The 16,269-nt window shown below is 41.2% G+C and overlaps 1 protein-coding gene across 1 annotated transcript in view; it reads right to left on the minus strand.

Moving 5' to 3' along the window:
* LOC130170777 (pituitary adenylate cyclase-activating polypeptide type I receptor-like) overlaps positions 1-16,269 on the minus strand; it is a 43,519-nt gene that overhangs the window by 6,500 nt on the left and 20,750 nt on the right. Inside the window, exons 3-8 of the mRNA XM_056378406.1 lie at positions 13,381-13,488; positions 5,650-5,750; positions 3,751-3,848; positions 3,527-3,659; positions 739-892; positions 562-622 (exon numbers count right to left, since the gene is read on the minus strand). Coding sequence (XP_056234381.1) covers positions 562-622; positions 739-892; positions 3,527-3,659; positions 3,751-3,848; positions 5,650-5,750; positions 13,381-13,488 — 655 coding nt within the window. The remainder of the gene's footprint in view (positions 1-561; positions 623-738; positions 893-3,526; positions 3,660-3,750; positions 3,849-5,649; positions 5,751-13,380; positions 13,489-16,269) is intronic.

Genomic DNA, 16,269 nt, shown 5'->3' on the forward strand with positions numbered 1-16,269 from the left:
GAAAATATGTGACCTTTAATATAAAAATCTGTTTTAATATAATGGTTTCAAAAACTTTTTTTCAAAAGTTTTGAGACCACTCTCATATCTGTAACATTTAAGGCTGCAGCCAGCAGGTGATTAGCTTAGCTTAGCTTAGCTTAGCTTAGCACAAAGCCTGCAAACACAGGGGTACAGCTAGCCTGGCTCTGTTCAGTTTTAACACAAAAAACACACACTAATATCTCAGTAATTAACACATTACACATGAGTGTAAAAATGGGTCTTTAGTAAGACTGCAGATGTAACTGAGACCGTCTGAAGTTCACCTAATGTGCAGGCTGACCCATGTTGTGTCTGTCTGTAAAGGAATGCAACACAAACCTAGGTGTTTTCTTCTGCTGAACCTGGAATATTCTTCTTCAGTTTTACCTGTGAAAAACCTCTGTGTGGTTCTGTAGCAAATAATGGCATAAAAACAAGGAGCACAAATCCAGATCCTAAATATCCACAGTGATGTTTTAGGTGGCATCCTGTCCCATGTCCTCAATACTGAGGTGTTTTTATGTGACATGAGCTCACCCCCTGTTATCGTAGAAGTTTCGAGTGAGGATCCAGGCTGTTATGATTGTTGTAGGGAGACCTAGGACACACAAGCACAATGACCTGACCATTAGAGTCAGTATAGAACCTTAACAAGAGACAGTTGGAGGAAGTGAGGAAGAGAGCGACCTAAAGGTGAAAAGAGAAGGCACCCACCCCAGCCGATGAGTATGTACCACCAGAAGTATTTCTTCTGGAAGACGAAGGTGAGAGCGAGCAGCGTCTGCAGGTACATGCCCTCCACCAGCAGCCAGAAGTAGTTGGCGAGGATGCTGAACTGGAAGAAGGCCACGGCTGATTTACAAGACGTCTGCAAACAAACACAACAAACATCAGATCAGTCCATGTAGATCATTTATAATAGTAATGGCCTCTCACATCAGTTTATGGGTCACAGGGGGGTTGATAATGAGGATATGTCTGACAGCAAAGTAGATAAATGCCTTATTTTAATTTGTCACCTTTCATATTTGAAGCAGTTAGCACTTTTATGTCTGATGTTGCAGCTGAAGTGACCGTACTATTTAGGCCTATTCATCTTTATAGTTCATGTTTATAGTTTAAAGCAATGTGAGTTTAGACACTTGACTGACTGAAATCAAACACTGACACAGGAGCGGTTTACGTTTCCAGTCTGATTCCAGAGGAGATATTATATTACAATCTGTTTCATATGGTTTTATAAGATAGGGTTAGGTATTTATTTCAAACCTAACCCACAACAAGGAAGAAATATTTAGCCAGTTTTGTTCCTGACTGAAACATTATGTTAGAACTACATAAATAATAATAATTAAAAAAATAGACTGCTAACAGAAGTGGGGACTCTATCTTCCTACCTGTTTAACACAAAAGTAAAAACAGGTCCTCATGTCAGGAAAAAACACACATATATACTGTATATAAAAAATATATAAAAACATACTTCTGTGAGTTGGTTGAAAACTCTTGTTTCCAGCTGATTCACTTTAAAGTGAGAACTTTGTAAATTAACATAATGAGGAAGTTTAATATAACACTAAATGTCTGAAGCAAAAGCATAAAGTCACCACATCATGATCCATGTAGAAGAGAAGACCTGGTCCATGATAGGTTTGTGGAACTGTATTATAAGATGTACGTTATGTTAAAAGGATCCATGTCTGATATTATAAATGTATGCAAGAACCGATGTTCCTTCTTTGCTGTTGTTTTCTTTTTCTCTAACCCAACCTCCAGTACTGAATAATTATAAAAATCTCATCACAAAAATACAAACTGTATTATAAGATGTTTTATTTGTGTGAACAACAACCCTGTTCAGATGCTTTTACTTTGACAGTCAGCACAGGTTCATTCTTTAAAACAATATGTTTAACGACTACAAGAGAAGAGGCCTGAGAATCTGAGTTTACAGTGTGTGGCCAGATGTGCTGCTGCAATGAGTCTGGCTCAGGTTCCTCTGGGTGTAAACTTCCCCCCAACACACAATCCAAAATGACAAATTCTGGCATTTTCACTTCTGTGTCATGACTACAAAGCCAAAGGGCTAACCATCTCCTACTAATGTCTCTGCACCTGGTGTAAATGCAGCATCGGTTGGTCGTTGGTCAGTGAACAGCTCCCGACCAACGTCTTTCTGTCCTCGTGTATTTAAATCATCATCTTTTCATGCCTCCACACCAGCTGGGCTCTCCGTCCATCCCATTCTAGTGGCCTACAACAAAATCTCTGTAACACCTTGATTGACCTTCTTCAAATTTGGCACAAACATTTACCTGGACTCAAGGATGAACTGATTAGATTTTGGTGGTCAAAGGTCAAAGGTAAAGGTCAGTGTGAGCTCAAAAAGACTTTTTAGCATTTACTCAGGACTTCGTGCAGCATTATGATAAATTTTCACACAAACGGTTCATATTTTATATGACTGGATAAACAGAGTGGTGGATGCTTGCTCTTCACCAACTCCTTAGAAAAATATCTGGCTCACTAACTTCACCAGTCTGTAATAATTTGGTTCTGAGCAGTAATAATAAGTAATTGATTACTAATAAATAGATTTTCCAAGCAACTTTTCCAACACCACCCTCTCGTCCATTTTTCATCACTTGCCCTTGTTTTTCTGTCACATTTTCCACCTTCACTAATCCATCAACCTGTTTTTTTTTCTCTACATAAATCTGTATTTTGGTTCTGATGGAGCAGAAGAGCCTCCTCTCACCCTCTCATCCTCTCACCCTCTCACCCTCTCATCCTCTCATCCTCTCTTTCTGTCGCGGCCCCTTTTTCAGCCTCACTTCGGCTCTGAATGAGTCACGCTGGTGTGATGATGCTGGTCGCTCGCAGCCACACAAGAGGGACACTTCTCCTCACTGCAGGCACTCTCATCAGCAGAAACCGCATCAGTAATGTCCTCAGGGGCTCCAGCTCGGTCTTTCCCAGCATTTCAGTCCTATAAACCCTCCCTGCTCTCTGCCATAATCAGCTCTTGTGAGTTCGTGAGGGTTCACGACCAGGAAATGAAAAAAGAAAACTGGTAATTTTCACTGACTGTGAAAACTTCTTTGACAGAGTTTTACCTTTCTTTCCTTTTCCTTTCATATTTTCTTCCATCCTTAGTTCTGTCCTTCTTTTTTCTTCATATCCACCATCATCTCTCCTAATTTCCTTTCCTTTTCTCCTTTCCATCCCTCACTTCCTTCACTTTCCCTTTATTGCCTCTATCATTTCTTGTTTTCTTCCTTCTTTACTCTTTTTTACATTTTCTGTTTCAGCTGCAAAACATTTCCCATAAGTGGACTTTCCACAAACTCACTTTCACTCTTTCTCTCCAACATGTTCCCTTGTTTGCTTTTACTTAAGCACAGCGTGTTTTTCTGACGCTGGTTTTTACTAAAGTAACGGCCCTAAGTCCTTCAGTGGTAAATATAGACGCCTTAATGGAGCAGGAGGGTTTAACACTCACCGTCGACATGAAGCAGTGGTCCAGGTTTTCATCAGAAAAAAGGACGCCATCTTTGATGAAGACGGCGCTCGCTCTCAGGATGAAGGAGAAGAACAGGTTGATGTGGATGTAGTTCCTGGTGCAGTGAAACTTCCTGTAGAGAAGAAGCAGAAGAAAAAACACGTGTCAAGGTTTTGGGAATGATGTCGGTGGGTCGGTTATAAAACTGATGTGAGATACTTCACCTGAAGACAGTGAAGACAAAAATGGCCGATATCAGAGAGATGAGGGAGGTAGCGTAGCCAGCAGTGTACACCTGCTTGAAGTTGGAGAAGTATGTTGTCTGAAATGCAGAAAAGAAAAGTTATTCCTTACAAGTGTTTGTTAATTTGATGGGAGTTGGATGCTGGAAGTCAAAAGCTGCTGTTACTGTTTTACATTAAAAAATTGCTGTTATATTGTGTAAATTAGTTGTTAGTTGTTGACGCAGCGGCTTTGCGTTTTCTCTTAGAACGATTCTGCGGCATTGATGCGACTGACATGATGTGAATTAAGTCGATGCAGAAACGATGCACCTGTGAAGTTTCTTTACGCAGCAGCAGGTAACAGATCTCGCAAAGCCAGGCTACATCCTGCAGGGGACTAGGACTAGAGAACCGGGCCTGGTTCTACAGGGATGCAAAAGCTTGCATTGCACCCTTGGTAGCATTGCACCCTCTCTAACCAAAGATGGCTGCGGAGGCCGAAGTAGAACACCAGCAACAACACATCCTCCACAGCTGCAGACACCAGGTGACGACAGTAACGTTACCAGTGGCAAAGTTGTTGTAGCCGAATAGTTTAGCATCTGCTACGACCACCAAGCTCCCAACACCGAACTCACCCCAACGCCTTGGCCTGCAACTTCAACAAGTGCCAGAAGACCTGGGTAAAGAGGAGCCTGTGTAGGTGTGTCTACTGTTTACAACTTTTTCCAGCTGTGTTCCACTATAATCTGTTCATCAGGGACCTGTAACACACTATTTTTCACTGCTGTTGCTGATTTTATTTTAGATAGAACCCATCTGTTAATATTGTTAATTTCAGTCTAGTCTGCAAATATTGGCGGCCTAAACAAGAGTATCAGACAAATCAAACACGTAAACATCAGAAACAAACTGCAAACGCTTAAGAAACGTTAGTTTCTCAAAGACACACCTTTGCTGTTATCACAGACGGATATAGAGTTATGTGTATTTTCATGTTATGATTGTTTGATCCAGATAAAAGCAGCAGTAGACGTACTGCAAAAAGACTCATAGATGCAGCCTGATTCATTTTATTCTGGAGCCTGTGAAGAACATGCATCAACAAACAGCTCAATCTGACCATGTGAATTTTTTCTTTTGACTTTTGCCCAAAGTGTATTTTGACTTCCATGGTTTATCAAGTGATCTGCACTTTGTCTTTTCAAGGACTAAAGATTTTTTTTAACCTTAGTCTCTGCAGCAAAATATTCTGGAACACGACTGAAGTGGAAGGAGTTGATGGTGTTTCTCTCGAGTGATGCATCTCTACCTGCTCCCACAGACTTTCTGCTACATCACACCACTTCCTCCTTTGCTACTTAGAGATGAGAGTCAATCTTCGGTTCATAGCAAGAGGCCACTTGTCAGGAAAAAGTTAACAGTGTAAATGACTTTCATATTTCTAGTGAAGACGATCTTCCAGGGTTCATTTTGGCGTCAGACTGAAAGACAGAACTGTCAATCATCTGTTTTACAGCCTGCTTGATATAACATCCGTCATCGAGCCTTCCTCGACCGTAATCAGCATAAAGTGCCAGAGGTGCAAGGGGTAGTAATTAAAATCTCTTAATGAGAACACAAGGCATTATATGTGCACGTGAGTCACGCTACAGTACCCACTGATCTTCAGCAGAGCGACAGGCTTCATCTGATGGGTCCTCAAAAATGTGAGGAGTGATGCCTCCCTTCTTTTGTTCTACACAGTGGTAATTTACAGGCAGCAGAACAGACAGGAGACCCAAATGAGAGAGTTAGAAAGAGAAAGGTGTCTCCGCTGAATGCACATGTGCACAAAGTCTGTGACCTTGTAGACGAGTTCTGACTGAACGACAAACCTCCACAGAAATAAACACCTACCTCAGGTTCTGTCTCTTCATCCTCCGCAAACTCACAGGCCTTCTCATAGGACGGGTAGGCATCGGACCATCCTTCCTCAGTGCAGTTCTTGTAGATGTAAACTTAAAAACACACACACACACACACACACACACACACACACACACAAACATTAACCTCTCAGTGACGAGGACAGAAGAGTCACCAACAACAAGAGTCCCTGGGGAGCTGGTGGGTGTGTGAGAGATGTGGCACAGAGTAAATAAATGACTGACAGAAACAAGGATTTGAGCTGGAGAGTGAGGAGGCTGCGCTGCCGGACCTGGCAACAGACTGTTGGCACAGACATACAAACAGAGACAGAGATTAAAGACACTCGATGTTTCCTCTCTTTGCTGCTTATTAGGACACTGACTGATCTAAACATATATATTAATACCATTAATGATACCACTGACCATTATGTGGCCGAGATCTGCAAATGGAAAAAAAACCCACTACATGTAAAAAATTTTCCTTTGATTATTTCAGTGCTACCAGTAACAAAAGTAGCTATTAGCTCCAGCAGCAGTTTACAGAGTCTAAAGTAAAAAAAAAGGTTTAAAAATACAGAATAAGAAGATGGGGGTTGAAGTGAATGTAATTTGTTTGTGATGCTCGAAAGTGGAAAAATTGTATTTGAAAAAAGGTTGGCCAAACTTTTATATATTACACTTACATCTGTCTGCTAACGGCCCATATCATTTAAAGATAATCAGACATATCATTCACAACATTCATTTGAATGGAAGAATTCAGATTTTTGGAACTGACCACGGATCAGGAACAGTTGCAGCGTATTAAAAATATTCTCTAATTAACTTTTGCTTTTAGTCTCAATAAGAATAGTATTCTGAACAAATGCATATGGTTTTACAACAATATTACAGTATTATTCATTATTCAGACATATTTATCAAAGAGCAGTTATTGAGTTGTTTTGTGGAGTTTTGTTGAAGGATCTGATGTTAAGTGCTGACTACACCGTGCAGTCTGTCCATGGAGAGCTTTGACAGTAATGAGTGAAACCTTCAAATGAATTCAAAAGCCAGTGCAAAGAGGCTAAAATGGGGTTCTGAGATTTCTTTAATTTGTTGTTGTTAAGAGTCTGATTGCTGAGCTGAGATAAGATGAGATGTGAGCCACTCAAAACGAATGGTTTTCCCTGTTTGGTGTGGAAGATCTCGACTGGTCTGGACCTCAACCCCTTTGGGATGAACTGGAACATTGACTGTGAGCTGGACCATCATCGACCAACATCAGCATCAGCACCACCACTCACACCGTTAAATCCCTGCAGTCAGGTTAAACATCTGGTGGAAAGGCTGGCACCAGGAGAGTGGAGGCTGTTAGAGCAGCACGAGTGCATGACTAGACGACCACTGGGGTAAATGCACTTCAGTTCAATATACTTTATTTGTCCCATAACGGATTGAAGGCAACATGTCTGCAAACGAAGCACACATAAACAGCTCACCTACACACACGCAGATAATCCATCAATAAAAAAATGGAAGTACAAACTGATTCGGATGCTCGACTGTTTATAACTGTGAGTTCTGTTGGTGAGAAAACTGATGATCTATCTGATGAGGTGTTGATCTAAACGGAAGAAAGAGACTGAGGAGAAAACAACACAAAGTGAACAGTGTACTGTATACTACTGCGGTTCATGTGAACTAACCCTTTAAGATGACATTCTGCAGTCGGTACACACACACTGATTGTGCTGCAGCTTGACACAGAACATGCAGATACAGTGTGACGTCTGATTAATGTTCAGTTTGTTCCCATTTGTTCAGATGCATCAGCATGAATATATGAATATGCATCTTTCCTGATGAAGTCTGTTTGTTTTACTTGGACACTGATGAATAATAATAATGGAAGCGCTCATCACACCCCCACCCCCCTCCCCTCTTTGTAAAGACACAACCATAAACACACGTATATACACACATGAGCACACACTGGTAGTTTCTCAGAGGAGCAGTAACGCCACTGCTCTTCATTAGGATTCAACACAAAACTAAAACTCCATCTGCCTGTTAATGACCTGAGAGGCTGGAGACGCACATCCAGTGAAAAGGACCCATGTCAAACACGTGTGAACACTTATAGATCTATACACACTAAACAACAACAACAACTACAGTACTACTGAGAAGACAGTCACATAGGCGCCAGTTTATGTTTCTGCTGGTGGAAGTTCTGAACAGGTGAATGTCCGACCTCCACACCCAAGATAAACCTTCAGCACAAGCCACAGCCTACATGACTTGTTGCTTTATAGATTTGGAAAAGGTCGTTATATACACACATTTCAGCACCATGAGAAATTAACAGCGACGACCGTCACACACGCACACGCACACACACACACACACACACACACACACACACACACACACACACAGGGTCAAGTGGAGTGTGGTAAATGCTAAATTGGATAAATTGGGTGGGGGCGCTCTGTGATTGGTGGTTAAAGTTAGGGGAGGGGCCTGACAGTGACATAACCACAGCTGCTTGGTCTCTACCATTGATCCGACATGGACCAACCAGGAGTTTATTATCAAATCAACATAGATTTTACCCCGACTGCACGCTCCGGCGTACGGGTGCTCCGGCCCAGAAGCAACCAGTTTCTGCACCTAATCGTGGTAATTAGGCTACAGCCTATTTAAACATGGGTTTCACATGTAATCCTGAAGGTTTCACATGAGAATGTACATGGGCTCCACAGCACATGTGTTCCACACATTTCACATGTGAAATTGTGCAAAAAATCACATGTACATGTGGTCACGTGATTCTTCTGTAAGGGCAGTGTACAATGCATGTGGCATTGGATGTAAATCAAACTGCAAATTTGGAAAGCTGGTGTCAGTTAAACTTCCCATAAAGACATCAAAATGTTAGTTACGTCAGATTTAATTATTATTTATTTGTTGTCCAACGGTTTTTTAACTGTTTCACTACCACCCACAATTAATTTTAATTTCTCAACACAATTTCTCAACAGCACACTCCAAAACTGACCATATTTAAAATGCTGTCTGGTTTAAGTCACTTTGTTTTCTCACTTTTCTAGTGTGAACACATTAGAATCATTATGTAGTATAGAATAGGGACACAGTGAATTACTTTTTCTTCTTCTGATTGTTTTAGATTGGTTGTGGTTAGAAAACAACAATAAGGTTTATTACTGCCACCAGGTGGTAGGATGAATACAGCTCAACTCACACTCCTCATGTCTGTGTATATTAACTCTTCTCTCATGTCTGCAAGGGTTATTATTGATTTGTGGAAACTTTACCATAAACCATAAATGCAAGATATAAAAACACCTAACATCATAAACATCTGCAAACGCTGACATTTCTCAGCAGGGGGAATTCCCTCTGTCCAACACCTCTGACACTCTGTGTGTTTGATTATTGTGTGTTTCAGTGAAGCTGACCGCTCTGCTCCCACCGTCAGATACCTGCACCTGTATGAATCAGTGATTTTGCTGAAGGTCAAAAGTGCTACCAGCTAATCATTATTGCTGGGCTGCTGCCAATCACTATGAACTCTTTCAGTCTGAAAACAGACACAGTTAAACAAATAAATCAGAGAAAATGCCAAAACCTGTGGCGTGTGATCACCTATTAGCCATTTAATAGACTCGGAGAAGCTCCTTTGTCTGGGCGGGAAAACATCATCGGCACACCACCAATACAATCACACAAACACACACACTCTTGCATCATTGCTGCTGTTCCTCTCTGACATCTGGAGCTGATAAATACTGTCCAACCACAAAAAACAAGTCATTCAGCACGTTCTGATTTAGCTCTTTAGCTGACGTTTGTGCATGCACCCTTACTGAGCTTGTATAACTGTTTGTACAATATATGTGATTCGAGTTCTCCAGAAGAAAATACATTTTTGGCTCATTAGCGCCCTCTGTCCGTGGTTAAATGCTGCTGTTAGCTGTGAAAATATTGGTCCAACAAATATGATCATAAATAGAAATCCTAAATATGATCCATTGGTATCAATAAATCAGAAGTCTATGTTTGTTGAAATGTAAATTACAAGTGTAACTATTGAATTAAACGCATCTCTAGAAGAGTTGAAGTGGCCATACTGTAGGAGCTGGAATGGTTCACTTGGAGCACTAGTTAGCTGTTGTATTGTAAATGTAAATGCCAGTATGACGGTTCTGTATGATTGCAACTGTATGAATGACCAATACATAGCAATACATAGAAGCAAGCTTCCTGTCCATCATAACTTCACACAACTTAACACTGACTAAAGGCCAGTAAATCTTACGTTGTCCAACCTAAACGATGTACATGGTCCCCCACCCTCTGATACCACCAATATAGCCGGAGTGTTTCCTGAACTAGTGTCCCTAAGGTGGCAGGAGATACGACACAGACTGACCATCACAGTAGAAAAATAAATAACTAACCCTTTTATAATGTGACAATGCTGTGGTAAAGGGAAACTCATGATTTAGGTTGAAATAAGTTCGTCATTAAGGTTAGTCGTGGTTACAGTAATAAACACATGGTTGCAGTTATAGAACGGTCGTGTTCAGGGTTAAAAGAAACAACGGTTGTGTCTGAAGTCACTCACTCACTCCTCCCTCCTCTCTATCCAGGGAGTTCTCTGCAGAGGCCTGAACACTGAGCTCATCTGTAAAGTGAAAAAACTCTTTCAGACACTACTCGTGTCATTTTCTCTGCACCGTCTTTCAGTGCGAGCGCAATGCATGATGGTATATATTGCTGGGTTAGTGACCATTGGTTGTACACTACTTGCATTGTGGGATACTATGATCCCACTACATAGGGTATAATATTTTTCACTATACATTCGGAAAACACTAGAAAATGAGAAACTCCCTATATAGTGGACTGTTTTTGGACACATCAGTTTGAAACAGGAAGCAAACAGGCGATGCATTAAAGTCCAGTGTTGTGTCAACCTATGGGACAGTCCCCTGCAGACGGGTTCTTACTTTGTCCTCTACTCTAAAAGCTCTAGGTAAGTGTGAACGCGGCCAAGTGAAAACTGTAAACGATGAATTTAAATGAGGTAAACTTCCAGTGATGTTCTCCCACCATGGCCTGAAGCAGAACTCTACGACGGCCATGACGCGTTCAAGGTCACCAGGTTTTCTCTGTGAATCTGTGTATCCAAGAGAGAGGAATAAAAAAAAAAAAGTTTTCAGTGAAATAACAGGTTTCAGTTTGTGAAAATGCCTGTCCAGCTCCTCAGCACAGCTGAGCAGTTGTGTGGGGGTTTGAACTGTGGGTGTATTTACCGGTATCCAGCTACATTAGCCTCAGTAAAACGCAGTGCGCAGAGCCCTGCAGGCCCGCAGCCGCAGCGTCGGTGGCTGACTGGTTGGATGTGATTGAAGGTTGAAGGCCGGGGCTCCGGGGAGGGCGCTAGTGCTCATACTGCCATGCTTAACAAGCAGCGCCAACTCCTTCCTCATGCTCTTGGCTCTTACATTGAACTCTTTGATTTTCCAATTCATTATTTTCTCTGCATACGGCCTCCTGTTGGTGAGTCTGGATCTTACCACACAGCTAAAGCTACAGCGCTTGACTTATCCGGGTGACTGTGGAGGAGGAAATCCAGTGTGGTCCAGGAACCCACTAACACTGAGTTATGAGGTCATCAGCAGCAACCTCCGCCTCCTGATCCCTCCACACTGAGTATATGATTTAACTTCATACTGAGAAGCTGCTCTGGGTTTTACTCTTCTTCTCTGCTTTGAGCTGTCTTTGTATTGAAAATCATTCAAGTGCATCATTTCTACACCAAGCATCCCACATATTGGACATGCTCTCTGCTCGCTGCCTCCTCTGTTGAAAGTAATTCACCAGCACTCACACACGGGAAGAGTCCGGACTTTATTCAGTGAGTGTTTCAGCACTGGGACGTCGTCAGGGTGCTTTACAGAGAGGGTAAAAACCATCCTGTCAATGCAGGAGCCAAACTGATACTGGAACAATATGGATATGAGATTTTTTTTTCCCTTGATAAGGATGTCTTAAATGGATTGAACGTGTGGTCACTAACACAAACAGAGTTTCTCTTTTCTGTCTACATGTTTATTTGGTAGTTGCTCACACATCCAGCTGCAGGTCACAGTTTGCACAAGATGTTTTTTTGTTGGTTATTAAATATTTGTGACTCAGATTTACAAATGAAAAATTCACTTGTCAGTGCTCTCTAGTGGCCAAATTGTGTAAATGACCTCAAACTGAAATTTAGCACTGACATACACAACAATACAGGAATATTTGGGATTAAGATAAATCTGCTGACCTTCCCTCCTGACAGTCACCAATGCCAGACACCACAGCATTGCTGTGTACTATAGCTAATTTGCAATGTCATCAATAGATGAAACTTTAAAATACAAAACAGCTCAAGACATGAACAATACACAAAACACACAACAGTCCTATGATATGTTATGTGCCATTTAAACCTCTTTATATTTTTGAATTCTGACTGTGATGCATTGTAAAGAATTTTTCTTGTCCACATTTGCACTTTTGGTTTTGTATCTTTGAGGCAGTAGAAATGCTTGTATCAGCCTTGTTTGAGGCAGAGTAGAGATATGATTAATAATGCTGCCAACAGTCATGCTGATCTTTTGTTTTTTTCTCCTGCTTGTGCCTCCAATGATGTTGTCAGTAAATATTCTTTCTTAAGGCCACAATGACTTTTGTCTGCAGACCAAAGCCTCTGAAATTCATGATTTCTCATTTAAGGCACTAACTTTTCCAGCATAATGAACTTGTGCTCAGTTCATCCATCTTTCAGATTCAGCTCAGCCAGTCACCAGGTTATATTTAGATAGCTCTTAGTAGTGGTGGTATGCTTTCAGTGAGTGGTTTATGGACATATGTTTTTCATGTGGACTCTGAACTTAGCTGCAGAGAGCGGCGCTCTCCTGACTGTTAACGGGACCGCCGCCCTCTCCAGACCCCTGTCTCATCCAGCTGCCTGGTCTCAAGAAAACTAAACACACTCACAGTCTCTCATGTAGCATTAAGTGTTTGAAAGACAGATACAGATGCAGCTGGAAAAACTTGATTCATGCCACTTGGGAGATAAACAAAAACAAAACAAATCTGCAGGTTGTCACAAACAGACCCAGTGCAAATGGAGAGGAGTGGAATCTACTCAAGCATAGAATTATCTCAATCACCTTTACAACAACAAATCTCTGAGAAGATATAAAACGCTCCTCTGATACTGTATGTGTTTATGTGTGTGGCAGTAAAAACTACTTAACATTTCCACCACAGATCCTCTTGTAAGCTCTTCTTACCTTATTTAGGCTTTTATTTTGAAGGGGAAAAGTGTGCATGTCTGTCAGTGTGTGTTTGCCTGTGTGTGACAGGAGAAACTGCCTAAGCTTTATGCACCAGAGCCTCCAGTCAGCACCTCTTACCTGGTTGAGACTCTTATTTTGAAGGTTACACAGAATTTACAGTGCCCTCAAAATCTAAAAATTTGGTACAGCGAATTTGTTTTAATCACATAAAGGTGCATCTTTAAATAAAAAATTTAAGACAAATATCATTTTCATTTAGTTTGAGGGGCTCTTGGTGGTTGAAGGTCCTAAACTGCCTCCTTGACTTCACACAGTTCTGCCTTGAAACGTGACACACCTGAGCACAAGTGATTTACCTTGGTTATTGACAAACAGCTGGGAGACGTTGGAACACGAGACGCTGACCACCTGTCCCACCTCTGCACGGAACCAGCAACCAATGTCGTCCCAAAATGTCGGACAACCTGGAACAAGAAGACAACATTTATCCCTCATTAGAGTGAAAGACAGAACCTGATCAGATATAGAAACTAATTAATCAAATATAGTCTGACACGTTATGTCTGTGCAGAACATATGAGCACACATCTCACTTTAAGAGAAAGCAAGAAGTCATATGGAGTCATTATAAAGCAATTTATGAACTAAACAAGTGTCACAGCAGAGCGTCAGTAAATGCAAGTGACAACAATGAAATTTACTTGACAATTATGGCACCTTTTAAGACACTGTTATGGAGGCACATCAAGATTACACTTTGTCATTAAATCAAGAAATAAAAAGTCAGCTGGAACAAATGGAAAAATAAGTACATTAGCATGGAGAAAATATGCAATTAGTAGAAAAAAGAAAAGGAAAAATCAGGTATTTAAGATGAACAATAACAAAGAAAAGGAGCAGCACAACAAAAGTCAACATTAATGAAAGGCTTGAGTGTTGAAAAGAAGTGATTGAAATGATGCTGAATGTCGAGTACGAGTACTTGTCGGGGCGGCAACCTCCAACAACACTGAAGTGCTAAAAACTGCAGTTCCTCCAATGACCACTAGAGTCTGGCTCCAATATTGAGTCAGTCCCCATAGACTCCCATTTTAAAATGTCCAACTTTACAGCAGAAATAAACTTTTTTTTTTTACAGCCTGGTACAAAAACTCCATGGCTAAGCACCTCACACAACCCAACATCAAATAACCCAAACTATCACTCTAATGAGCTAAAAAAATCCCCAAAAATGTACCATTGCATTGAGGCTATTTCAACTTGTCGTCAATAGAAATCCACTTTTTTATAAACATTGTAGAGATGATTTTCTAGCAGGTTGCTGCATTAGAATCAAGATAAAATAAACGGATTTTCATTAAACATGGGTTGAAATAATCTCGTTGCACTGGTAGATTTTCTATAATACAAACAATACTTGCTAATGTTAACCTCACTGGAAATGAATTTGTCAGTGCAGAAAGTGAGTTTGTCTTCCGATGTCATTTTTCAAGGGGTTTCCCCCAAGTCTGGAAGAGGGAGAAGGGGCGTTTGATTTGGTGATGTCCTAAGCCCTCCTCTCTGCCCACGCTCTGCCTCTGCCGTTCCCCTCACATGGCCGACAATCTCTCCCTGCAGCCTCCGTCGCCCCGAATGAGGAAGGTGCGGAGGATAAGGGGGGTGGGTGTGTGTGTGTGTGTGTGTGTGTGTGTGTGGGAAGGGGGGCAGTAATGAGGAGTTTCTCGTCTCCCTCTGCCACGACAACGCCTCGTACATCAAAGCTGCTCGGCCCTGTGTCAATTAAAACAGCAGCTCGCGGAGACACACCACCACTCATTCATAATAAAACACAGCTTTTGGCGACTGCTGGAGGTTCTCCTGCCAAAGCCGAGATGAGGCAAACATCTCGCTGGATAAATGTGACGTTGAACTCTCATTTTCCATTTTTTTTTCAATTTATTTTCTTTTGCTTTGCATCAAGGTTATTGTTTGTTCACCAAGCTGCAGATAACATTGTCATGTGCAGCATCAGTTGAGAGCAGCGTATTATTGTAACCGTCCTAATGGCTTTCCAGGTAATGAAAAGCCACTCTGTGTGTATTCAAAGGGCACGATGCTTTTGTTTGAGTCCCAGTGTGTGAAAAGAAGCATCGGCTGCTAATTAGAGCAAAGCTCGTGACATCCGATATCAATCAGATATTAATGGTTGCATCTTTTTGTCCAGTTAACAGTCGGTATCCTGAGCACAAAGCTCCTCTCCAGGGTCTCAGTTCGCGCTCCGTGTGACCAGCTGTTATGTAATGTTCTTCAACGGCACCGTTATGCTCACACATGCACAAGCATCTCATTAATACATTAATGCGCACCTTCGCACATTCCCACAGAACTGCTCCAAAGGCAAACAGAGCAATCAGAGCAACCGGAGCAACCGGAGCAACAGGAGCAACCAGAGCAATCAGAGCAACCAGAGCAACCGGAGCAGGCCCCAAATGAACCGACAGGTCTTACGTTTCTTTACGTTCCTCTGATGAGTTTGTGTCATAATTTATGTTTTTAAAGATGCACATTTGTAAGACGCCCAGATATTGTTTTTTAATCACCACAATAAGGAAATATTGGTAATCAATAAACATGAAAAATTGATTTGATTTCCCTCAATATCCATGCATATACAGTAATTCATCTTTTTGATGGTTTACCAAAGAAAAGGAAAAAAAATGGGATATTCTGTAGGAGACGAGACAGGGTTGCAAGAGGACACACACAGCATGCCTGTCTCCTAGACGTTATATTTATTGACAACTAACTTGCAAAAAGCAAATATGTTTTTTAAAAACATAATAATTCTGTTAACAAAAACATAGATAATGCACCTATCAGTAAAGCGTTCACTGATAACGTATTCAGTTTGTTTTTCTACAAGATCAACTCACTCACTCTGATACAATATCCAACTGTTAATGTTTTTTTGTTGTGACTTTTAACTGAAACCACAATCTTTCCCTAACCTGAACTCAACTGCTTTTCATCACAATGTAAAAATGATTTAACAACACAGACACATACGTTTTGGGAGACTGAAACCCTGCCTACCCTACCCTGTTGGTAAATGACTGGTATTTGAAGCGGCATTGCTGAGAGAAGCACATTGTCCTCTGAGATGTACGTGACCTATGGTAAATATTATGAGGTAACCTTTGTTACTTTTGAGTAATTAGATTCACCAAACGTCTAAACGTATGTCTTGTGTGTCCTCTCCGTATCTC

Source organism: Seriola aureovittata, chromosome 6, assembly GCF_021018895.1.
Source record: "Seriola aureovittata isolate HTS-2021-v1 ecotype China chromosome 6, ASM2101889v1, whole genome shotgun sequence".
NCBI lineage: Eukaryota > Metazoa > Chordata > Actinopteri > Carangiformes > Carangidae > Seriola > Seriola aureovittata.